Source organism: Bos indicus x Bos taurus, chromosome 2 (genome assembly GCF_003369695.1).
Source record: "Bos indicus x Bos taurus breed Angus x Brahman F1 hybrid chromosome 2, Bos_hybrid_MaternalHap_v2.0, whole genome shotgun sequence".
Taxonomy (NCBI): domain Eukaryota; kingdom Metazoa; phylum Chordata; class Mammalia; order Artiodactyla; family Bovidae; genus Bos; species Bos indicus x Bos taurus.
This window is the reverse complement of record NC_040077.1, coordinates 30,259,469-30,285,665: the sequence shown is the minus strand read 5'-3', so window position 1 is coordinate 30,285,665 and position 26,197 is coordinate 30,259,469. Positions and strand designations below refer to the sequence as shown.

Sequence of the window (26,197 nt, the reverse complement as noted above, 5' to 3'; positions counted from 1 at the left end):
ATCCATTTTGAATTCTAATTGGCTCAAAGAGAATAAAACATAGATTTACTGTGATTAAGATTTTGAAGTAACTGATAAGAATCCATAAAGATAAATACCCTTAAGTTTCTAAGTTGAGCACAATTATTTCTCAGTAAATAGGAACATTCTTAACTTTAAAAAGGTCATAAAAAGACATCCTTTTGGGGGCTATTAAACAGCAAAATGCACTGTTAGTAAAGAGCCTTAAATTCTAAGGACGTGAAGATTTTCAATTTTATACCTCATGATAAGGACATTTTATTAAATCAAATTAAATGCTGAAAAGACTCCCCCCCATAAAATATATTATGCAGAGTGTATTCTAATAATGTGAAAACAACATGCAGCTGCAGTAAATTCATCAGGAGTATTTAATAGGAGGGACAGGCGTCTGCAATTAATGTTCTTCTGCAATTTTCATTAGTTCTGGGATGAGATGGATAATCACAGGCAAATGCTTGACATTCCAAAACACTTTTGATAAGTAGGGCAAACCACAGCTGAAACTTGAAACTGCATACATCTTTATTTTATTTTCAAGGGCAAATAGCTTTTTTTATTATTAATGTTTATATCCTGATTGTGGTAGAAATAAACATTTAATTTCCAAAAACAGAGAAATCCCTAGAAATGGACCAATACACTCTGAAGCCTATTATAGAATGTTTATACAACCAAGGCTAACAATCATTCTTTCCTCCTCAGTCTCCCACCCCATGGGCTTCCCTGGTAGCTCAACTGGTAAAAAATTTGCCTGCAATGCAGGAGACTGGTTCGATTTCTGGGTCGGGAAGATCCCCTGGAGAAGGGACAGGCTACCCACTCTAGTATTCTTGGGCTTCCCTGGTGGCTCAGACAGTAAAGAATCTGCCTACAATGCAGGAGACCTGGGTTCGATCCCTGGGTTGGGAAGATCCCCTGGAGAAGGGCATGGTAACCCACTCCAGTATTCTTGTGTGGAGATCCCCATGGACAGAGGAGCCTGGCAGGCTATAGTCCATAGGGTCACAAAGAGTTGAACACAGCTGGCGTGCTACGATTCATGGGGTCGCAGCAAAGAGTCGGACACGACTGAGCGACTGGACTGAAGTGAACTGAAGCACAGTACAGCACCTACCCTGTTATGCCGCAGGCACCGTTTTATCAGTTCCTCAGCCATGTCGTATTTTGCTGACTGAATATAAATATCAGCAAGCAGCAGCCAACTCCTCTCAAAGTCCTCAGCATCAATAGGATTCCAGTTCATTTTTGCAATCCGCTTCAGCTGATTTCGGGCCCGGGGAGTTTGTTTCAAGATCATATGAGCTGTTGCCATTCCCAAAAGTGCTGGAACATGATCCTTCTGTAAGAAAAAAGACATTTAGACCCCCGGATACACAAACATAAAATGTCTCATGTTTCAAAGGGAAACACATGGAAAGTAGCAAGTGCCACATAATATACGGACTGGCCTGTGGATTCTGTCTCTGGCTTCACTTAAATCCTGTGATATGGTCAGTATTTAGCACATCAACTGACCTCAAGCTGCCAGGAAGAACCATCTGGTCAAGGGAATTCAGCAAGAAGGCAAGTGCCATAACCACACAATTCCAGGCAATAAGGACAACTTGATCTTTAATGGGATTGACTGTTTTGGTTTTGAAATAGAAAAAAAATAAAATTCTATCTGAATGTAGTCCTAATTGCACATGTATCATTCTGGTTCCTTAGTTATTTCACCTGTAAATCAGATAACCAACAGAATGACATACCTGCAAATGATATTCCTTATCTAGACTGACTTCTGTTCCTCCTTTCCCTATCCCTTTTCATTTTATTCAAAAGCCTTTTCTTCCAATAAAGTGTGACCAGTGAAATGTTATTAAGGCATGCAATGAATTAATCACTTGGAAATTATATGAAATAAACTCATGCCTTAAAAGATGCCTTTAGATTTGGACTCTGCAGATCCTTAATAGTGACTATAAGAGAGATGTTATCTTTTTAAAGACAGAGTTCAAAGTTAAAAAATGTCACTCTGTGAAATCAACAAGCTAATAAAAACTGGTATAAAATGGAGAGGGGCTTCCCTAGTGGCTCAGTTGGTAAAGAATCTGCCTGCAGTGCAGAAGACCCGGGTTCAGTCCCTGGGTTGGGAAGATCACCTGGAGAAGGAAATGGCAATCCACTCCAGTGCTCTTGCCTGGAGAATTCCAGCACTTGCCATCTATTCAGAAAATTAACATACCAAAGCAATAATGAGTATGTATCTGATAAAGCTAAAGTGCTTCTTAAATTTCAGCAGAGGGATTATGATGATTTTTTTTGTATGTGTGTGCACAAATTCGCCAGTTCTTTTTTTTTCCCTTTAACTTAAAAAAAAATTCATTATTATTATTTTTTAACACCACAAACATTTTGTATTGGGTATAGCCGACTAACAATGTTGTGATAGTTTTAGGTGAACAGTGAAGGGACTTAGCCATACATATACATATATCCATAGCTCAGCTGCTAAAGAATCCACCTGTAATGCAGGAGACACTGGTTTAATTCCTGGGTCAGGAAGATCTCCTGGAGAAGGGATAGGCTACCCACTCCAGTATTCTTGGGCTTTCCTGGTAGCTCTGATGGTAAAGAATCTGCCTCCAATGTGGGAGACCTGGGTTTGATCCCTGGGTTGGGAACATCCCTTGGAGGAAGGCATGGCAACCTACTCTAATTTTCTGGCCTGGAAAATCCCCATGGACAGAGAAGCCTGGCAGGCTTCAGTCCATGGGGTTGCAAAGAGTCAGACACGACTGAGCAATTAAGTACATTCTTCCCCAAACCCCTTTCCCATCCAGGCTGGCACATAACATTGAGCAGAGTTCCATGAGCTATACAATAGGCTTTTGTTGGTTATCCATTTTAAATATAGCAGAGTGTACATGACCTTCCCAAAGTCCTTAACTATCATTTCCCCCTCCTGCAACCATGAGTTCATTTCTAATCTGTGAGTCTCTGTTTGGTAAGATCATGTATCATTACTTTTTAGATTCCAGATATAATGGACGTCATATGATTCTTCTTTTCTGTCTGATTCACTGTACTCAGTACAACACTCTCTAGGTCCATCCATGTTGTTGTAAATGGCCTTATTTCATTCAACTGCTGAGTAATATTCCATTGCATATATGTACCACATCTTCTTTATCCGTTCTTCTCTCAATGGATATTTAGGTTGTTTCCATGTCCTGGCTATTGTAAACAGTGCTGCAAAAAACACTGGGGTGCATGTATCTTTTTGGGCCATGTTTTTCTCTAGATATATGCTCAGGAATAGGATTGCAGGGTCATATAGTAGCTGTTTTTAGTTTTTTAAGGAACCTCCATAATGTTCTCCATAGTGGGTGTACCAATTTACATTCCCACCAACAGTGCAGGAGGGTTCCCTTCTCTCCACACGCTCTCCAGCATTTGCGAATTTTTTGATGACAGCCATTCTGACCAGTGTGAGGTGATATCTCACTGTAGTTTTGATTTGCATTTCTCTAATAACTAACAATGTTGAACATCTTTTCATGTGCCTATTGGCCAACTGTATATACTCTTTAGAGAAATGTCTATTCAAGTCTTTGGCCCATTCTTTGGGTTGTTTGCTTTGATGCTATTAAGTGTCATAAGCTGTTTATAAATTTGAGACTAATCCCGCATCAGTCACATCATTTGCAAATATTTTCTCCCAATCTGTGGGCTGTCTTCATTTTCTTTATTGTTTCCTTTGTTACGCAAAAGCTTTCAAGTAGGTCCCACTTATTTTTTCTTTTAATTCCATTATTCTGGGGATGGACTGAAAAAGATATTGCTGTGATTTATGTCAGAGAGTATTCTGCCTATGTTTTCCTCTAATAGATTTAAAATGTCCAGTCCAACATTTAGGTCTTTAATCCATTTTGACTTATTTTTGTGTATGGAGTTAAGGAATAATCTAAGTTCATTTTTTTTTTACATGTGGCTGTCCAGTTTTCCTAGCACCGTTTGTGGAAAAGACTATCTTTCCGACATTGTGTAGTTTTGCCTCCTTTGTTACAGATTAATTAACTACAGGTGCACAGGCTTATTTCTGTTTTTTGGTATGCTGTTCCATTGATCTATACTTCTATTTTTGTGCCAGTACCATACTGTTTTGATGACTGTAGCTTTGTATTATACTCTGAAGTCAGGATGCCTGATTCCTCTAGCTTTATTCTTTCTCAAGATTGCTTTGAATATTTGGGGTCTTTTGTGTCTCCATACAAATTTTGCGACTTTTTTGTTCTATTTCTGTGAAAAATAGCATTGGTAATTTGATAGGGTTTGCACTGACTCTGTTGATTCCCTTGGGTAGCATAGTCATTTTGACAATATTGCTAGTGGAGGTGATAGAATTCCAGTTAAGCTATTCCAAATCCTGAAAGATGATGCTGTGAAAGTGCTGCACTCAATATGCCAGCACATTTGGAAAACTCAGCAGTGGCCACAGGACTGGAGAAGGTCAGTTTTCATTCCAATCCCAAAGAAAGGCAATGCCAAAGAATGCTCAAACTACCACACAATTGCACTCATCTCACACGCTAGTAAAGTAATGCTCAAAATTCTCCAAGCCAGGCTTCAGCAATATGTGAACCGTGAACTTCCTGATATTCAAGCTGGTTTTAGAAAAGGCAGAGGAACCAGAGATCAAATTGCCAACATCCGCTGGATCATGGAAAAAGCAAAAAAGTCCCAGAAAAACATCTATTTCTGCTTATTGACTATTCCAAAGCCTTTGACTGTGTGGATCAAAATAAACTGTGGAAAATTCTGAAAGAGATGGGAATACCAGACCACCTGATCTGCCTCTTGAGAAATCTGTATGCAGGTCAAGGAGCAACAGTTAGACCTGGACATGGAACAACAGACTGGTTCCAAATAGGAAAAGGAGTACGTCAAGGCTGTATATTGTCACCCTGCTTATTTAACTAATATGCAGAGTACATCATGAGAAACACCAGGCTGGATGAAGCACAGCTGGAATCAAGATTGCCAGGAGAAATATCAATAACCTCAGATATGCAGATGACACCACCCTTATGGCAGAAAGTGAAGAAGAACTAAAAGGCCTCTTGATGAAAGTGAAAGTGGAGAGTGAAAAAGTTGGCTTAGAGCTCAACATTCAGAAAATGAAGATCATGGCATCCGGTCCCATCACTTCATGGGAAATAGATGGGGAAACAGTGTCAGACTTTATTTTTTGGGGCTCCAAAATCACTGCAGATGGTGACTGCAGCCATGAAATTAAAAGACGCTTACTCCTTGGAAGGAAAGTTATGACCAACCTAAATAGCATATTCAAAACCAGAGACATTACTTTGTCAACAAAGGTTCGTCTAGTCAAGGCTATGGTTTTTCCTGTGGTCATGTATGGATGTGAGAGTCGGACTGTGAAGAAGGCTGAGCACTGAAGAATTGAAGCTTTTGAACTGTGGTGTTGGAGAAGACTCCTGAGAGTCCCTTGGACTGCAAGGAGATCCAACCAGTCCATTCTGAAGGAGATCAGCCCTGGGATTTCTTTGGAAGGAATGATGCTAAAGCTGAAACTCCAGTACTTTGGCCACCTCATGTGAAGAGCTGACTCATTGGAAAAGACTCTGATGCTGGGAGGGACTGGGTGCAAGAGGAGAAGGGGATGACAGAGGATGAGATGGCTGGATGGCATCACTGACTTGATGGACGTGAGTCTCAGTGAACTCCGGGAATCGGTGATGGACAGGAAGGCCTGGTGTGCTGCGATTCATGGGGTCGCAAAGAGTCGGACAAGACTGACCAACTGATCTGATTCTTCTAATCCATGAACATGGTATATCTTTCCATCTGTTTATGTCTTTTTTGATTTATTTCATCAGCATCTTCTAGTTTTTAGAGTACAGGTCTTTTGTCTCCTTCATCATCAGTTCAGTCGCTTAGTCATATCCAACTCTGTGACCCCATGAACCGCAGCACGGCAGGACACCCTGTCTATCACCAACTGCTGGAGTCTACCCAAACCCATGTCCATTGAGTTGGTGATGCCATCCAACCATCTCATCCTTTGTCTCCTTAGGTAGGCTTATTTCTAGATATTTTATTCTTTTTGATCTAATGGTAAATAGAATTGCTTCTTGAATTTCTCTTTCTGCTCTTTCATTGTTAGTGTATAGAAATGCAACAGATTTCTGTGTATTAATTTTGTAACCTGCAACCTTACCAAATTCATTGATAAGTTCTAGGTGTTTTCTAGTAGCATCTTTAGGGTCTTCTATGTATAGTATCATGTCATCTGCAAATAGTGACAGTTTAACTTCTTCTTTTCCAATCTGGATTACCTTTACTTCTTTTTCTTCTCTAATTGCTGTGGTTAGAACTTCCAAAACTATGTTGAATAAAAATGGTGATGCAGTTCAATACCAGAAAAATGAATCAACCCAAATCAAAAAGTGGGCTGAAGAACTAAACAGACATTTCTCCAAACAAGACATACAGATGGCTAATAAACACATGAAAAGATGCTCAACATTACTCATTATTAGAGAAATGCAAATCAAAACCACAATGAGGCATCATCTCATGCCAGTCAGAATGACTGCCATCAAAAAGTCTACAAACAATAAATAATGGAGAGGGTGTGGAGAAAAGGGAACCCTCTTACACTGTTGGTGGGAATGCAAGCTGGTATGGACTTCCCTGATAGCTCAGTTGGTAAAGAATCTGCCTGCAATGCAGGAGACTTCGGTTCGATTACTGGGTCAGGAAGACCCACTGGAGAAGGGATAGGCTACCCACTCCAGTATTCTTGGGCTTCCCTTGTGGCTCAGCTGGTAAAGAATCTGCCTGCAGTGTGGGAGACTTGGGTTTGCTCCCTGGGTTGGGAAGATCCCCTGAAGAAGGGAAAGGTTACCCCTCCATTATTCTGGCCTGGAAAATTCCATGCACTGTCCATGGGGTCACAGAGTTGGACATGACTGAGCGACTTTCACTTTCACTTCACTTTTCACAGCCACTATGGAGAACAGTGTAGAGATTCCTTAAAAAAACTGGAAATAGAACTGCCATACGACCCAGCAATCCCACTGCTGGGTGTACACATGAGGAAACCAGAACTGAAAGAGACACACGTACCCCAATATTCACTGCAGCACTGTTTACAATAGCTAAGACATGGAAGCAACCTAGATGTCCATTGGCAGATGAATGGATAAGCAAGTTGCGGTACATATACACAATGGAGTATTACTCAGCTATAAAAAGAGTGCATTTGAGTCAGTTCCAGTGAGGTGGATGAAACTGGACCCATTATACAGAGTGAAGTAGGTCAGAAAGAGAAACATCAATACAGTATATTAACACATACATATGGAATTTAGAAAGATGGTAATGATGATTCTATATGCAAGACAGCAAAAGACAGATGTAAAGAACAGACTTTTGGACTATGTGGGAGAAGGCGAGGGTGGGATGATTTGAGAGAACAGCACTAAGACATGTATATTACTGTATGTAAAATAGATGACCAGTGCAAGTTAGATGCATGAAGGAGGGTACTCAAAGTCAGTGCTCTGGGACAACCCAGAGGGATGGGGTGGGGAGGGGGGGTGGGAGGGGGGGGTTCAGGATCGGGGGGACACATGTGCACCCGTGGCTGATTCATGTTGATGTATGGCAAAAAAAATCACAATATTGTAAATTAATTATCCTCCAATTAAAATAAGCTAGTTAATTTTTTAAAAAGTGGTGAGAGGGGACATCCATGTCTTGTCCTGATCTTGGAATGCTTTCAGCTTTTCATCACTGAGTATGATGCTGGCTGTAGGTTTGTCATATATGGCCTTCTTAATGTTGATGTATGTACCCTCTATGCCCACTTTATGGAGAGTATTTTTTATCATAAATGGGTGCTGAACTTTGTCAAAAGCCTTTTCTGCATCTATTGAGATGATCATATGGTTTTTATTCTTCAATTTGATGATATAGTGTACCACACTGATTGATTTGCAGATATTGAAAAATCCTTGCATCCCTGGGATGAATCCTACTTATCATGGTGTATGATCTTTTAATGTATTGTTGGATATGGACTGCTAGTATTTTGTTGAGAATTTCTACATCTATGTCCATCAGTGATACTGGCTTGTAATTTTCTTTTATTGTGGTATCTTTGGTTTTGCTAACAGGGTGATGGTGGCTTCATAAAATGAGTTGGGAAGTTTTCCTCTGAGACTTTTTGGAACAGTTCAGAAGCATAGGTGTCAACTCTTCTCTAAATTCACCTGTGAAGCTGTCAGGTCCTGGATTTTTGTTTGTTGGGAGGTTTTTAAGCACAGTGTCAATTTCAGGGCTGGTGATTGGTTTGTTCACATTTTCTATTTCTTCCTGGTTCAGTCTAGGGAGACTGCCTTTCTAAGAATTTGTCCATTTCTTCCCGGTTATCCATTTTGTTGGCATACAGTTATTCACAGTAGTCTCTTATGATTCTTGGTATTTCTGTGGAGTCAACTGTAACTTCTCCTTTTTCATTTCTAATTTTACTGATTTGAGTCCTCTTCCTGTTTTTCTTGATGAGTCTGGCTAAAGGTTTATCAATCTTGTTTATCTTTCCAAAGAACCAGCTTTTAGTTTAATTGAATTTTGCAATTGTTGTTTTTCTATTTCATTTATTTCTGCTCTCATCTTTATGATTTCCCTCCTTTTATTAACTTTAGGTTTTGTGTTTCTTCTTTCTCTAGTTGTTTTAGGCGAAAGGTTAGGTTGTTTACTTGAGATTTTTCTTGTTTGAGGTTAAGACTGTATTGGTATAAACTTCCCTCTTACAACTGCTTTGCTGCATCCCTTAAGTTTTGGACCACTGGCCTTTCATTTTCACTTGTCTCGTTTTTTTGTTTTTTTTCATTTCCTCTGATTTCTCCAGTGATCCAGTGGTTGTTTAGTAGCATATTGTTTATCCACCACCTCTTTGTGTTTCTTAAGAGTTTTTTTTTTAATTGTAGTTTATTTCTAATCTCATAGCATTGTGATCAGAAAAGATGTTTGATATGATTTTGATTTTCTTAAATTTACCAAGGCTCGCGTTATAGCCCAATATGTGCTCAATCCTGGAGAATGTTCTGCATACACTTGAGAAAAATGTGTAGTCTGCTGCTTTTGGATAGAATGCTCTATAAATATCAGTTAAGTCCAACTTGTGAAAAGTATCATTTTAAGGCCTGTGTTTCCTTACCGATATTCTGTTTGGATGATCTGTCCATTGGTAAAAGTGGGGTATTGAAGTCCCCCACTATTATTGTGTTACTGTCAATTTCTCCCTGTATGTGTTAGTATTCGGCTTACATATTGAGGTGCTCCTATGCTGGGTGTCAATTGAGAAATTGGCTGATAACCTTATGGGTTTTTCCTTGGATTTGTCTTTTTTCGCTTGTTGCTTTTAATAATTTATCTTTGTCTTTAATTTTTGTCAGTTTGATTATCATGTGCCTTGGTGTGTTTGTTCCTTCTTGGGTATATTCTATCTTGGACTCCCTATTCTTCCTGGACATGGTTGACTCCAAAATACTGGAGTTTCAGTTTCAGCATCAGTCCTTCCAATGAATATTCAGGGTTGATTTCCTTGAGGATTGACTGGTTTGATCTCCATGCTCTTCAAGGAACTCTCAAAGACTCTTCATAAGTCGCACAGTTTGAAAGCATCAATTCTTTGGTGCTCAGCCTTCTTTATGGTCTAATTCTCACAGTGGTCTGTACATGACCACTGGAAAAACCATAGCTTTGATTACATAGACCTTTGTCAGCAAAGTGATGTCTCTGCTTTTTAATACACTGTTTAGGTTTGTCGTAGCTTTTCTTCCAGAGCAAGCATCTTAATTTCATGACTGCAGTCACAGTTTACAGCGATCTTGGAGACACTGATGTATAGAACAGTCTTATGGACTCTATGGGAGAGGGAGAGGGTGGGAAGATTTGGGAGAATGGCATTGAAACATGTAAAATATCATGTATGGAACGAGATGCCAGTCCAGGTTCGATGCACGATACTGGATGCTTGGGGCTAGAGCACTGGGACGACCCAGAAGGATGGTATGGGGAGGGAGGAGGGAGGAGGGTTCAGGATGGGGAACACATGTATACCTGTGGCGGATTCATTTTGATATTTGGCAAAACTAATACAATTATGTAAAGTTTAAAAATAAAATAAAATAAATAAAAAAAAGAATTTCTCACCATAAAAAAAAAAAAAAAAAAACCTCTGTCACCGTTTCCATTGTTTCCCCTTCTATTTGCCATAAAGTGATGGGACCAGATGTCATGATGTTAGTTTTTTGCATGTTGAGTTTTAAGCTAGGTTTTTTTTTTAAGCCACTGTCCTCTTTCACCTTCATCAAGAGGCTCTTTAGTTCCTCTTCACTTTCTGCCATGAGGGTGGTGTCATCTGCATATCTGAGATTGTTTCTCCAGGCAATCTTGATTCTAGCTTGTGCTTCATCCACCCCAGTATTTCACATGATGTACTCTACATATAAGTTAAATAAACAGGGTGACAATATATAGCCTTGGTGTACTCCTTTCCCAATTTTGAACCAGTCCATTGTTCCATGTCTGATTCTATGTGCTGCTTTTGTCTTGCATACAGGATTCTCAGGAGGCAGGTAAAGTAGTGTGGTATTCCTAGCTCTTTAAGAATGTTCCACAGTCTGTTGTGATCCACACAGTCAAAGGTTTTAACATAGTCAAATGAAGCAGAAGTAGATGTTTTTTCTGGAATTCTCTTTTTCTATGATCCAGCAGATGCTGGCAATTTGATCTCTGGTTCCTCTGCCTTTTCTAAATCCAGCTTGTATATCTGGAAGTTCTCAGTTCATGTACTGTTGAAGCCTAGCTTGAAGGTTTTTGAGCATTACCTTACTAGCATGTGAAATGAGTGCAACTGTGGTAGTTTGAATATTCTTTGGGATTGAAATGAAAACAGACCTTTTCCAGTACCATGGCCACTGCTGAGTTTTCCAAATAGCTGGTACATTGATGCAGCACTTTAACACCATTGTCTTTCAGGATTTTAAACAGCTCTGCTGGAATTCCTTCACCTTCACTAATTTTGTTCACAGTAATGCTTCCTAAGGCCCACTTAGCTTCACACTCTAGGAATGTCTGGCTCTAGGTGAGTAACCACACAATCGTGGTTATCTTAATGACCTTAATTTGGTCATTAAGACCTTTTTCTGTACAGTTCTTCTGTGTATTCCTGCCAGCTCTTCTTAATGTCTTCTGCTTCTGTTAGGTCCTTACGGTTTCTGTTCTTTATTGTGCCCATCTTTGCATGAAATGTTCCCTTGGTATGACTAATCTTTTTGAAGAGGTCTCTAGTCTTTCCCATTCTATTGTTTTCCTCTATTTCTCTGCATTGTTCACTTCTTTTATCTCTCCCTGCTATTCTTTGGAACTCTGCATTCAGATGGGTGCATATTTTCCTGTCTCCTTTGCCTTTCGCTCCTCTTCTTTTCTCAGCTATTTATAAGGCCTCCTCAGGCAACCATTTTGCCTTGTTGCATTTCTTTTTCTTGGGAATGGTTTTGGTTACCACCTCCTGTACAATGTTATGAACCTCCATAGTTCTTCAGACACTCTCTGTTAAAGTTCCAATGTGTAATTTGTTCTAATTAAGGAGTGACAGAAAGGGTTTTATTTGAATGCCAAATATAACCAATTTGGTAAGGATTTTGAAGACATGTGGGATGTTATTAATTATTGAACTGTACCCTTATCCCAGGTGGGCTAGGTAGGAAAGTATAATAAATAAAGGCTTAATATGTATTTGTCTGTCAAATCCTAGGACAGCTCACAAAGAGAGGGGTCCTGAAAAAATGCCCAGATCTATTCACATACTAAAAATATCCAACACTATACATTTAAAGTGAGCTCCCTGATTTAAAATTTACATACCTTGAGTTTAATTAGAATTAATCAATTCCTCACAGCTTGATCACTCCTGGGTGAACTGAAGAATGGTTTTTAATACTGCACACCTGCATTCCAACCCCTGCACTGGACCCATGATACTTTTTCTGGTGGAGACATCCTAAGATGTTCTCTCTCAGGATATCTGTACCACCTTCTCTCTCTCTGTCCCTCGAAAGTGCAACAACTTTATAGCACAAAAGGCGCTATAGCTCTGTTATAAATGATGTACCTTTATAGTTCAAGATGAGGGAAAGAAAGGAAGTGGACCGTTTCAGCTTGGGTTTAATGCATCTTCCACTCTTTCCTCTCATGTCTTCCTGTCACATCCGTTTTTCAATCAATCTGAATGCCACACAGGGCTGCGGATATACCCTATGCTTCACGGCCTCCCTGCCTTTGTTCACGTTTTCCCCTTAACTTAGAATATACTTCTTCCATCTCTGCCTGTGAAAATGCAGTTTATCCTGGTTTTTCTTATATCATAACTTCCTCCACAGAAAAGGTCTCTCAGCTCTCCTTATACTGTCCCCTACAGCACTTTTATTTGCAACTTTAGAACAGAATGTAACAGATCTTGCTTTACATTACAGTCAGTATGCTTGTCTCTTCTTTGGTAGGTTATGAGAAACTTGAAGACAGGAACTATATGTGGCTTCTCTTTGTGAGTCTATGCTTAGCACCCACTGGTTACTCAATGAATATTCATTATATTTAATATATAGAGCCTATGAGTTAAAAGGGAAAAATGCCAAGATAAAATTCACTTATGAAACTTCAATTCATACATCAGTCTTTGGACAGTGTGCTCAGCAAGCAGATCTGAGGACAGAATATTACTAATCACACATTTAGAATGACAAAACATGGGGCAGTCTCACCAAAACAAAAAAACTGGCACAGTCTTTCTAGGAAACAGCTGTGATATCACTTAGTGCTTTCAGGGTTCTCTCTTAAGCCTCACAGTTCAAAACCACCTTACACGGCAGAACGTTACTTCACAACATTCAGTAGCTGACACCTTACTTGAAATGGTGCTTCATCATGTTCTTACAGATTGTCTTAGATATAGGACAGTCCTATTTCTGGATCAGCTGCTGTCATCCATCTGCTCCCGCACAGTCAATTCTACTGAGCACAACCCCTGAGAACACTCTGAATGCCAGCAGAAGCTCGGCATGAGGGTGGAACTGTGTAGCTGCTGCCTTGCTGTTTTGTTCCCAGGAGGGCTGAGGGTGGTGGTCAAGTGCCACCAAGGATACCTGCACCCAAGTACCAACAGGAGCTGTAGGTGTTCCAAAGCCCTCCAGGGTCCTGAGAGGCAGGGGAAGGGGTCAGCAAAGGGTTTTGGTTTATTGTTGTCACTGTGATCTTTGAACCAGAAGAAAATACAGCAAAATTCTGTATATCCTCTGAGAGGCCCCAAATTACTAGTCTTTCATGGTGGAAGAACATAACTAGTGTATACTTAGAACTAGCTATGACCAACTGTTGATGGAGCTGTTGTTTAGTCACTAAGTCATGTACGACTCTTTGTGACCCCATGGACTATAGCCCACTAGGCTCCTCTGTCCATGAGATTTCCCAGGCAAGAATACGGGAGTGGGTTGCCATTTCCTTCTCCAGGGCGTCTTCCTGAACCAGGGATCGAACCCATGTCTTCTGCATTCCAGGGAACTCCATTGATGGAATGGGTACTTAGGACTCTTTCCTTAATAACAAGTAACTGGACAGTAGAGCACTGTATGAGAGAAGGGAAAATAGATGGCCCAGAGGGTAACAAGGGTGGTGGATTTGAATGGGGTGAAAAGAGAGCCTTTGATCTAACAATAAAATTCATTATTGTTAAATATTATTATTACTGCTTCAGGGGGTGATAACAGTCTTGCTAAAGAATAGTAGTATTATTTGCATGACTGAATTACAAGTTGTCCGTACTGATCTCATTTAGTCCTTAGAGCTGGAAAAATTTCAGGTTCACATAAGTGAAAAGGAGATATCAAGGCACTCAGGTATTTATTTTCACTTAGTAGGTTAACCTAGGCTATACCTATAACATAGATGATAAAACCATTCCCTTGGGAATTAATTTTGGCCCTCCTGCAGAATTTGCCTTCTCTAGAACTCACCATTGTAATAGAAATAAATATAACAACACATTTGAATACAGAATTCCAAAGAATAGCAAGGAGAGATAAGAAAGCCTTTCTTCAGTGATCAATGCAAAGAAATAGTAGAAAACAATAAAATGGGAAAGACTAGAGATCTCTTCAAGAAAATTAGAGATTCCAAGGGAACTTTTCATACAAAGATGAGCACAATAAAGGACAGAAATGGTATGGACCTAACAGAAGAAGAAGATATTAAGAAGAGATGGCAAGAATACACAGAAGAACTATACAAAAAAGATCTTCATGACCCAGATACTCACGATGGTGTGATCACTCACCTAGAGCCAGACATCCTCAATGTGAAGTCAAGTGGGCCTCAGAAAGCATCACTACGAACAGAGTGGAGGTGATGGAATTCCAGTAGAGCTATTTCAAATCCTAAAAGATGATGCTGTGAAAGTGCTGCACTCAATATGCCAGCAAATTTGGAAAACTCAGCAGTGGCCACAGGACTGGAGAAGGTCAGTTTTCATTCCAATCCCAAAGAAAGGCAATGCCAAAGAATGCTCAAACTACCACACAATTGCACGCATCTCACACACTAGTAAAGTAATGCTCAAAATTCTCCAAGCCAGGCTTCAACAGTATGTGAACCATGAATTTCCAGATGTTCAAGCTGAACTTAGAAAAGGCAGAGGAACCAGAGATCAAATTGCCAACACTGGCTGGATCATCAAAAAAGCAAGAGAGTTCCAGAAAAACATCTGCTTTATTACTATGCCAAAGCTTTTGAGTATGTGGATCACAACAAACTATGGAGAATTCTAAAAGAGATGGGAATACCAGACCACCTGACATGCCTTCTGAGAAATCTGTATGCAGGTCAAGAAGCAACAATTAGAACTGGACATGGAATAATAGACTGGTTCCATTCAGGAAAGGAGTACATCAAGGCTGTATATTGTTCACCCTGCTTATTTAACGTATATGCAGAGTACATCATGAGAAATGCTGGACTGGATGAAGCACAAGCTGGAATCAAGATTGCCAGGAGAAATATCAATAACCTCAGATATGCAGATGACACCACCCTTATGGCAGAAAGTGAAGAGCAACTAAAGAGCCTCTTGATGAAAGTGAAAGAGTGAAAAAGTTGGTTTAAAACTCAACAGTAAGAAAACTAAGATCATGGCATCCAGTCCCATCACTTCATGGCAAATAGACAGAGAAACAGTGGCTGACTTTACTTTTGGGGGCTCCAAAATCACTTCAGATGGTGACTGCAGCCATGAAATTAAAAGATTCTTGCTCCTTGGAAGAAAAGTTATGACCAACCTAGACAGCATATTACAAAGCAAAGACATTACTTTGCCAACAAAGGTCTGTCTAGTTAAAGCTATGGCTTTTCCAGTAGTCATGTATGGATGTGAGAGTTGGACTAGAAAGAAAGCTGAGCGCCAAAGAATTGATGCTTTTGAACTGTGGTGTTGGAGAAGACTCTTGAGAATCCCTTGGACAGCAAGGAGATCCAACCAGTCCATCCTAAAGGAAATCAGTCCTGAATATTCACTGGAAGAACTGATGTTAAAGCTGAAACTCCAATACCTTGGCCACCTGATGTGAAGAACTGACTCATTTGAAAAGACCTGGATGCTGGGAAAGACTGAGGGTGGGAGGAAAAGGGGATGACAGAGGATGAGATGGTTGGATGGCATCACTAAGTCAATGGACATGAGTTTGAGTGAACTCTGGGAGTTGGTGATGGACAGGGAGGCTTGGCGTGCTGCAGTCCATGGGGTCACAAAGAGTTGGACACGACTGAGTGACTGAACTGAACTGATAACAACACATAAGCATGTAACAATGCCTCCTCTGAAAACAAAGGTGCCTGATGGAAAATCATACCAAACTGTATACCTAATTTTTAATAATTGTAAATAATGAAGTCAACCTTCAGAAAATAAACAACTAATAAAAACATGTATTTTTACACTACCAAGGAAAGGTATTGGTGGAGTACACGGTAAAGAATCTGCCTGCAATGTGGAAGACCTGGGTTTGATCCCTGGGTTGGGAAGGTTCCCCCGGAGGAGGGCATGGCAACCCACTGCAGTATTCTTGACTGGCAACCCACTGCAGTATTCTTGACTGGAGAATCCCCACGGACAGAGGAGCCTGGCAGGCTACAGTTCATGGGGTTGCAAAGAGCTGGACACAACTATGCGACTGAACACAGCAAGGAAAGGTAACATGTGAAGTTGAAAAAGGAAATCTACTAACCTCAGATGCTGCTATTTCGGTGAAGGTATTCAGTGCCTGCTCCACATTAGATTTCTGTTTGGTGGCCATCAGGCAATAGTTTTCCATTATGCGAAGCTGTACTTGACCCTGAACAGTCTGAGGTTTTAGTTCTTTAAGGAGCTTTTCTGCTGTTCTCACTGCTAACTGCACAGACTCTTGCTTCTCAGTTGAATTACTGTATACAATTAAAAATAAATCTGTTAATATCTACTACTCATGAAACAAAATTCATTGAGATTAGAATGAGCTCGAGGGTACACTGGTTTCTACTTTTCTCACCAATTTAAAACTAATCCTATTGAAGAACGTCACTTATTCTTTTCTAATATAAATTAAAGCACAGTTAGTTTAAAAAAAACAAAACTAACATAGCTTCAATCAAACATCATTAGACATTTATTCACTTTAAATTGAAAACAAAAACTGGATACTATCTACCTGTGGTAAGTGTATTCATTTCACTAATACAAAACTGAATTCAGGATAAGTAGAATCATCCAATTATCAAATAGCATATTTGCTCAGAAAATGAAAAAAAAAAAAGACTATAAAATACTGTAAATCAACTGTACTTCAATTTTAAAAAATTAATCTTTAAAAAGGAGGGAGCAGAAAGTTACTATGTTAAAGTTCTTACTATGTGCCAAGCACTGTATTACTTCATTCAATCAATGTTGAATCCATTTTATATATGAGAAAACCAAGGCTCCAATAGAGAAAGTATTAATTTTCCAAAGGTCACATATCTATATTAAACCTAGGATTTGAATCTAAGTTTGCAGACATATAAAGTGTACTTAATTTTCCTCTCCCTGTTGCCTATTAGACTTTTAAGAAAAGAAATTCTGTATTTGTCAAAAGGTTGTACATTTTAAGTGCAATAACAATTTGTGCAATAGCAATTTTCTTATATACTGACCCACACCTGAATATAATGTATTAGTAAATCAATTAACAAAAGGAAATTAAATTCTCAAAGCCTAATAATCACTGGGCTTCCCTGGTGGCTCAGAGGTTAAAGCGTCTGCCTGCAATGCGGGAGACCAGGGTTCGATCCCTGGGTCAGGAAGATCTGGAGAAGGAAGTGGCAACCCACTCCAGTATTCTTGCCTGGAGAATCCCATGGAGGGAGGAGTCTGGTACGCTACAGTCCACAAGGTTGCAAAGAGTCAGACACGACTGAGCTACTTCACTTTCACTTTCACTAATCACTGAAGCCACTGATCTTCTCAGGCTTTTCTTTTACCTTCTCTAAAAGATTTTACACTGTTGGTAACCTTCTCCCAAGCTCCTCTTCTTTGTTTTTTGTTAAGATTACAGTTTTCCTTCTCTCCCCACCAAAGTCATTGTCCTTTCCTTACCTCTCTTCCTCCTCCAATCTCCTTGAATGTTAGCACACCCCAAATTTAGGTCTTAGACTTCCGTTACTGCATTCTACTTGAAAACAGGTCATTCATGGGGTCCCGACTACCCACTCAGCACTGGTCCCCCAAATCTGTAACTCCAGCTGTGACTTCCCTTTTGAGTTCTATATTCTGAGTTTGGTGTTTTCAACCCATGGCTGAAGATTTCCATGTGGACAGCCTTTAGTTGCATAACAACAGCAGGATACTTTAACCTTTCTAAAACAAACAAAAAATAAAAATGCCTCTCCCTTACTGTAAATCCTTTAGTGGGCCTCTATAATCCAAGCCTTCAAAGTTGTCACTGACACATGTCAGCAACTGGGTCCTGTTTTCTCCCACTCCTCTATGCAGCTTCCCCTGACTGCTATGATTTCTATGAATTCCTCCAACACTTAACATCAATTTAACCCATTTCTGTTTTGTTGGAGAGTGAATGGTTTCAGATACTGTCTTGCCTACCAGGTCAATCGCATGTTCCTGGAGGCAGAAACCGTCTCTTCTATTCCCTTTACATCCTTACGCTGCCCTCCTGCCTTCCACAAACACACACTGACAGAAACACAGCTCCTGGCCAGGGCTGCACCACAAGGCTCGCAGCAGGTGGCTGAGGCCAGGTAGGACTCAACCTAAAGCTTGCCTCCACTGTATTCTAACTCCATCACACTAGACAGGTTAACTCTGAGCTTTTTCACAATGCTGTAATAGGGAATAAATATTAATAAGACAGTGTGTTAATAAAGTATAGAGCACAGGGTTTGGTAGATAGCTATCATGTTAGGAAGTTACTGTTATGTGGGCAATTTTTTCCTAAGTAATCAAACTCTACAATTCATCCCATTTTTTACAGAGTAATTGGGGGGCTGTCTTTAATAACATCTATTCTGATTTAGGAAACCTATAAGCATTTCATACTTGTTTCAGAGAAGAGTTATTCCAGCTGATTTATTCACTAAACTTTCATTAGTGCTCTCCTGGAATTTAGTTCTCCTTATAAAACACCCTTGCTTATTTGCCCCTAACAAGTGTTTTTTGTTTTTTTTTTAAAGTGTATCTTGTCAACTACTACTCACCCCAGATCTGCATCCAGATTTTCAAATACTTCGCCTCCAACAGTTTCATTATCTGGATTCAAACAGATTTCTATCATATTATAAAGGGCATTTTGGCCCCAGTCACTGTCTTTCCGAGCTTTATTAAAATGTCGAAGGGCATCATTTGGTTCTCCAGTATACCTTGTTACATGTTAAAAAAAAAAAAAAAAGCATTACTTATTTCAATCACTACAAACTTTAAATCATTTATAATTTATTTAGTAAATAAAACTATCACTTTAAAATGCAGAAATTTTGTAATTGAATGAGAAAAACATTATATAGAGTTTATTTGCTAACAAATTTACCAAAGATATAATCCTTTACAGTACTGAAATCCTGGCTCCAGTTTTGCTCTGGAGTTACGTTTCTCAGCCATTAAGAAAAATCGTGGAACATCTTCAAGTTTTCCACATCTTCTTAAGAAATCAATTAAACGAGATAACGTCATATAATTATCTAGAAACAAAGAACATTTTGGTTATGGAAAACATTTTACAGCTTTTGTTTTGATGGTTGAAATCTTACTTTATTAAAGTATAGTTTGCTTCAAATGAAGTGCAATTTAAATATAAATAAAAGAAGTACCTTAGGGGTTATAAGTCCCTAAAGAGACTGTATGGACAGTGGATGATTTCTCAAACAATAAAGCTGGGGTTGGTCTGGTCACAGTGAGAGAATGTTCATTATAGGCAAATCTATAAAATGCATATTCGTTGTGACTTACTTTTCAGTCATTATTCCTGGGACCATAAACCTTCTAGAAAGAAACAGCCTCTGCACAATCTAAACTCTTAGAAGTACAATTCAGGAGGATCCATTTGATTGCACAGGACAAGTCTGTCTCTGAGATCTGCTTTCTGACTTCTGCTTCTGAGGTGGTACTAGTGGTAAAGAACCTGCCTGCCAATGCAGGAGAAGTAAGAGATGTGGGTTCGATCCTTGGGTCAGGAAGGTACCCTGTCGAAGGGCATGGCAACCTACTTCAGTATTCTTGCTTGGAGAATCCCATGGACAGTGGAGCCTGGTAGGTTATAGTCCATAGGGTTGCACAGAGTCGGAAATGAACGAAGCGACTTAACAGGCAGGCAGCTAGGAAGCAGGTATCTTGCTGCTGCTGCTAAGTCGCTTCAGTTGTGTCCGACTCTGTGCGACCCCATAGACGGCAGCCCACCAGGCTCCCCCGTCCCTGAGATTCTCCAGGCAAGAACACTGGAGTGGGTTGCCATTTCCTTCTCCAATGCATGAAAGTGAGAAGTGAAAGTGAAGTCGCTCAGTCGTGTCCGACTCTTAGCGACCCCATGGACTGCAGCCCACCAGGCTCCTCCATCCATGGGATTTTCCAGGCAAGAGTACTGGAGAACATCTTAATGATAACGTTTAGGGTGGGCAATTAGGAATTTTACTCCAGACGTGCCTTAATGTGTATACGTACCTGAAACACTAGATACCCACTTGCCATATTATAACCTTAACATATTAATCCCAGTATTTTAATCCTATTTTATCTTCTTCTAAGGAAAAAGAGTTAGGTATTTAGTCTTGGGTATAATTTTCTGGCAGGCTCTGCCAGAAATTAAATCTATTCAGTCCTTTCTAATCACTAAAATACTAAATTTTGAGAATCATTTTAATACCTGTTTTTTAAGATTATAAAAACAATGCATGGACACTTCAGAAAATTTGGAAAACTATAGAAAAGTATAAAGGAGAAAAATAATCCCTCATATTCCCACCAACTAGAGATTACCACATTTTGGTACATTTCCTATCTTTATGAGTGGAAATCAATTTATAAATATTTAAATGCAAACAAATATGTTGCTTACATATATAAAAGTTAGAGTCATGTTTGGGATTCTGATTCTGACTCAACATTGTATAGTAAACATTTCCTGTCATAAAATGATCTTCAAAAACATTTTAGTCACTGTACTCTTGTCTATCACACTGATGGCTCACACTTTATTTCTGTATAGTTATATTTTTTAGATATTGGATCTTATAAGTATCTGTTAGCACAGGACGCATGGTAGGGATTTATAAAATTCCTTATTTATATAAGCTTTTCTGATCACTTTGCTGGGGCTTCCCTGATAGCTCAGTTGGTAAAGAATCTACCTGCAATGCAAAAGACCTGTTTTGATTCCTGGGTTGGGGAGATCCGCTGAAGAAGGGATAGGCTACCCACTCCAGTATTCTTGGGCTTCCCTTGTGGTCCAGCTGGTAAAGAATCTGCCCACAATGTGGGAGACTTGGGTTCGATCCCTGGGTTGGGAAGATACCCTGGAGAAGGGAAAGGCTACTCACTCCAGTATTCTAGCCTAGAGAATTCCATGGACTATACCAATGGAGTCACTGAATTCCTAGAATTAAAGTGCACACATACAAATAAAAACTTAAAAGCAATTTATCCTGATTCTATTTTGTAAGGAAAGAGAACATGCCATATAATCCAGCTCTTCCGCTTCTGGGTATATACCCCCAAGAACTGAAAGCAGGGACCTAATGAAATATTTGTACACCAGTGTTCACAGCAGCCAAAAGGTGGAAACCACCCAAATATCCATCAGTGGATGCATGGATAAACAAAACATGGTATATATATGTAAAGGCATATTATTTCAACTTAAAAAGGAAGGAAATTCTGATGTGCCACATACAACGTAGATAACCCTTGAAAACGTTGAAGTAAGTGAAATAAGCCAACAAAAAAAGAACAAGTACTGTATGATTCCATTTATAAAAGGTATCTAGAGGAATCAAATTCATAGAGGCAAAAAGTAGATGGTGATTGTCAGGGCCTGCAGGAAATGGGGAGTTAGGGTATAGAATTTCAGTTTGAAATGAAGAAAAAGTTCTCAAGATGGATTATGGTGATGGTTACACAAAAATGTCAATGTACTTAATGCCACTGAACCACACGCTGAAGAATGGCTAACATGGCAAATTTTATGTTATGTATGTTTTAACAAATACAAAAAAAATCATGAAAAAACAGGAACCTCTGTGGGCTTTGCATCTACTCTTTTACATGATGTCAAAACAATCCAGGTTACAATATAACCATTTGTCTTTTTAAAAGTTTTATTGACATGTAGTTGACTTACAATGGTATGTGAATTTCTGCTGTACAGAAAGTGATTCAGTTATACAAATACACACTTTTATTAATATTCTTTTCCATTATGGTTAATCACAGGATACTGAATATACAATTTTGTGCTATACAGTAGGCCCTTGTTGTTTATCCATTCCATTAGCTTACATGTGTTAACCCCAACCTCCCACTACATCCTTCCCTGGACTCTCTTCCCCATGGCAACCACAGCTACGTCCATGAGTCTGTTTTGTAGACAGGTTCATTTGTCATATTTTAGATTTCACATGTAAGTGATATCATATGCTATCTGTCTTTCTCTTTCTGACTTACTTCACCTATTATGATAATCCCTAATCCATGTTGCTGCGAATGGCATGATTTCATTCTGTTTTTCATGGCTGAGTAATATTGCATTGTATATATGTACTACTACTTCTTTATCCATTCCTCTGTTGATGGATATTTAGGTTGTTTCCACGTCTTGGCTATTGTGAATAGTGCTGCTGTGAACATAACGGTGCGTGTTTCTTTTTTAGATCAGAGTTTTGTCTGGATATATACACAGGAGCGGGACTGCTGAATCAAACAGTATTTCTATTTTTAGTTTTCTCAGGAACTTCCATTATTGTTTTCCATAGTGGCTGTACCTACTTACATTCCCACCAACAACAGTGTAGGAGGGTCGCTTTTCTCCATATCTTCTCTGGCATTTGCTACTTGTAGAGTTTTTATTTATTTATTTTTTTGTAGAGTTTTTAATAGCTATTCTGACTGGTGTATGGTGGCATTTCATTGCAGTTTGATTTGCAATTCCCTAATTAGCTATGTTGAGTATCTTTTCATGTGCCTATATATTTCTTTGGAGAAATGTCAAATTAGGTCTTCTGCCCATTTTAAAGTGGTTTTTTTTTTTTTAGCTGTTGAGTTGTATGAGCTGTTTGTATAGTTTGGAAACTAAGCCCTTGTCGGCTGCATCATTTGTAAATATTTTCTCCCATTCTTTGAATCTTTACATTTTGTTTATGGTTTCCTTTGCTGTGCAGAAGCTTTCCTCTTTAAAGAACTAGCTACTGGTTTTATTTATATTTTCTATTGGTTTAAATCTCTATTACCTATTTGATCTTTATTATTTCCTTCCTTCTGCTGACTTTAGGTTTTATTAGTTCTTTTTCTAATTCTTTTAAGTGGCAAATTAGGTTATTCAAGATTTTTCTTGTTACTTTGAGCAAAGTCTGCATTGCTATAAACTTCCCTCTAAGAACTGCTTTTGCTGCATCCCATAGATTTTTGTATGGCTGTGTTTTCATTGTCATTTGCCTCAAGGTATTTTGTAATTTCCTCTTTGTTTTACTGTTTATTCATTAGTTTTTTTAGTGGTATGTTCTTTAGTTTCCATGGAATAATTTTTTCTCATTTCTTTTTCTGTCACTGATGTCTAGTTTCATGCCACTGTGGTCAGAAAAGATGCTTAGGATTATTTCTATACTTTTAAAATTCACTGAGGCCCATTTGTGCCCTAGTATGTGGTCAATCCTAGAGAACATTCCAGGTGCATGTAAAGAATGTGTACTCTGGTGTTTTTTTGGGGGGATGGGGGATTTAATGACCTGAAAATATCAATTAAGTCTTAACTGTATTATTGTATCACTTGGGATCTCTGTTGCCTTATTCATTTCCTGTCTAGAAGATCTGTCCATTGATTTAAATGAGGTGTAAAAGTCTCCTATTGTTGTATTCTTGTCGATTTCTCCTTTTATGTCTGTTAGTATTGTTTTAGACATTTGGGTGCTCCTATATTAAGTGTATATATGTTGCTGCTGCTGCTGTTCAGTCGCTAAGTTGTGTGTGACTCTCTGCTACCCCATGGACTGCAGCATGCCAGGCTCTTCTGTCCTCCATGATCTCCCAGTTTGCTCACTCATGTCCATTGAGTTGGTGATACTATTTAACCATCTCATCCTCTGCCAACCCCTTCTCCTTTGCCTTCAATCTTTCCCAGCATCAGGGTCTTTTCCAATGAGTGAGCTCTTCACATCAAGTGGCCAAAGGATTGGAGCTTCAGGATCCGTCCTTCCAATGAATATTCAGGGTTGACTTCCTTTAGGATTGACTGGTTTGATCTCCTTGCTGTCCAAGGGACTCTCAAAGAGTCCTCTCCAGCACCACAGTTCAAAAGGATCAATTCTTTGGTGCTCAGCCTTCTTTATGGTCCACCCCTCACATTCGTACATGACTACCGGCAAAACGATAGCTTTGACTATACGGCCCTTTGTGGGCAAAGTGATGTCTCTTCCTTTTAATACACTGTCTGGGTTTATCATGGCTTTTCTTCCAAGGAGGAAGTGTCTTTTAATTTCATGGCTGCAGTCCCTGTCTTCAGTGATTTTGGAGCCCAAGAAAAGAGAATCTGTCACTGCTTCCACCTTTTCCGCTTCTATTTGTCATAAAGTGATGGGACTGGATGCCATGATCTTATTTTTTTGAATGCCGAGTTTTATGCCATGTTTTTTTCACTCTCCTCTTTCACCCTCATCAAGAAGCTCTTTAGTTCCTCTTCACTTTCTGCCATTAGGGTAGCACCACATGCATATCTGAGGTTGATATTCTCCCAGCATTCCTGACTCCAGCTTGTGATTCATCTAGCCCACCATTTCACATATGTACTGTGCATAGACGTTAAATAAGCAGAGTGACAATGTACAGCCTTGAAATACTCCTTTCCACCAATTTTGAACCAGTTTGTTGTTCCATGTCCAGTTCTGTTGCTTCTTGACCCACAAAGAGGTTTCTCAGGAGGCAGGTAAGGTGCTCTGGTATTCCCCTCTCTTTAAGAATTTTCCACAGTTTGTTGTGATTCACACAGTCAAAGGCTTTAGCATAGTTAATGAGTCAGATGTTTTTCTGGAAATCTTGCTTTCTCCATGATCCTATGAATGTTGGCAATTTGATCTCTGGTTCCTCTGCCTTTTCTAAATCCAGCTTGTACATCCGGAAGTTCTCGGTTCACATACTGCTAAAGCCTAGCTTGAAGGATTTTGAGCAAAATCTTGCTAGCATGTGAAATGAGTGCAATTGCACGATAGTTTGAACATTCTTTGGCATTACCCTTCTTTGGGAATGGAATGAAAACTGACATTTTCCAGTCCTATGACCACTGCTGAATTTTCCAAATTTGCTGATCCATTGAGTGTAGCACTTTAACAGCTTCATCTTTGGGGATTTGAAATAGCTTAGCTGGAATTCCATCACCTCCACTAGCTTTGGTCATAGTAATGCTTCCTAAGGCCCACTTGGCTTCACACTCTAGGATGTCTGGCTCTAGGTGTGAGTGACCATATCATTATGGTTATTTGGTTCATTAAGACCTTCCTTGTATAGTTCTGTGTATTCTTGCCATCTCTTCTTAATTGCTTCTATTTCTGTCAGGTCCTTACTGCTTCTGTCCTTTTTCATTCTCATGCGTGAAATATTCCCTTGATATTTCCAATTTTCTTGAAGAGATCTCTAGTCTTTCCCATTCTATTGTTTTCCACTATTTCTTTGCAATGTTTACTTAAGAAAGCCTTCTTATCTCTCCCTGCTATTCTCTGAACTCTGAATTCAGTTGGATATATCTTTCTCTTTCTTCCTTGCCTTTTGCTTCTCTTCTTTCCTCAGCGATTTGTAAAGCCTCCTCAGACAACCATTTTGCCTTGTTGCACTTCTTTTTCTTTGGGATGGTTTTGGTCACTGCCTCCTCCTCAGTGTTATGAACCTCTGTCCATAGTTCTTCAGGTATTCTGTCTACCAGATCTACTCCCTTGAATCTATTTGTAACTTTCACTGTGTAATCATAAAGAATTTGATTTAGGTCATACCTGCATGGTCTAATGGTGTTCCCTACTGTCTTCAGTTTGAACCTTATTTGAACCAAATTTCACAATAAGGAGCTGATGATCTGAGCCACAGTCAACTCCAGGTCTTATTTTTGCTGACTGTATAGAACTTCTCCATCTTTGGCTACAAAGAATATAATCAATCTGATTTCAGTATTGACCATGTGGTGATGTCCACATGTAGAGGCATATATTGGTTTGCTGGAAAATGGCATTTGCTATGACCAGTGTGTTCTCTTGACAAAACTGTTAGCCTTTGCCCTGCTCCATTTTGTATTCCAAGCCCAAACTTGCCAGTTGTCCAGTTATCTCTTGACTTTCTACTTTT

The 26,197-nt window shown here is 39.3% G+C and overlaps 1 protein-coding gene across 1 annotated transcript in view; it reads right to left on the bottom strand.

The window, feature by feature from the left end:
* The window catches only part of TTC21B (tetratricopeptide repeat domain 21B), a 97,744-nt gene that overhangs the window by 8,657 nt on the left and 62,890 nt on the right, over positions 1–26,197 (bottom strand). The window contains exons 23-26 of the mRNA XM_027558825.1: positions 19,200–19,350; positions 18,871–19,032; positions 16,374–16,569; positions 1,139–1,363 (exon numbers count right to left, since the gene is read on the bottom strand). Of these exons, the coding sequence (XP_027414626.1) occupies positions 1,139–1,363; positions 16,374–16,569; positions 18,871–19,032; positions 19,200–19,350 (734 nt within the window). The remainder of the gene's footprint in view (positions 1–1,138; positions 1,364–16,373; positions 16,570–18,870; positions 19,033–19,199; positions 19,351–26,197) is intronic.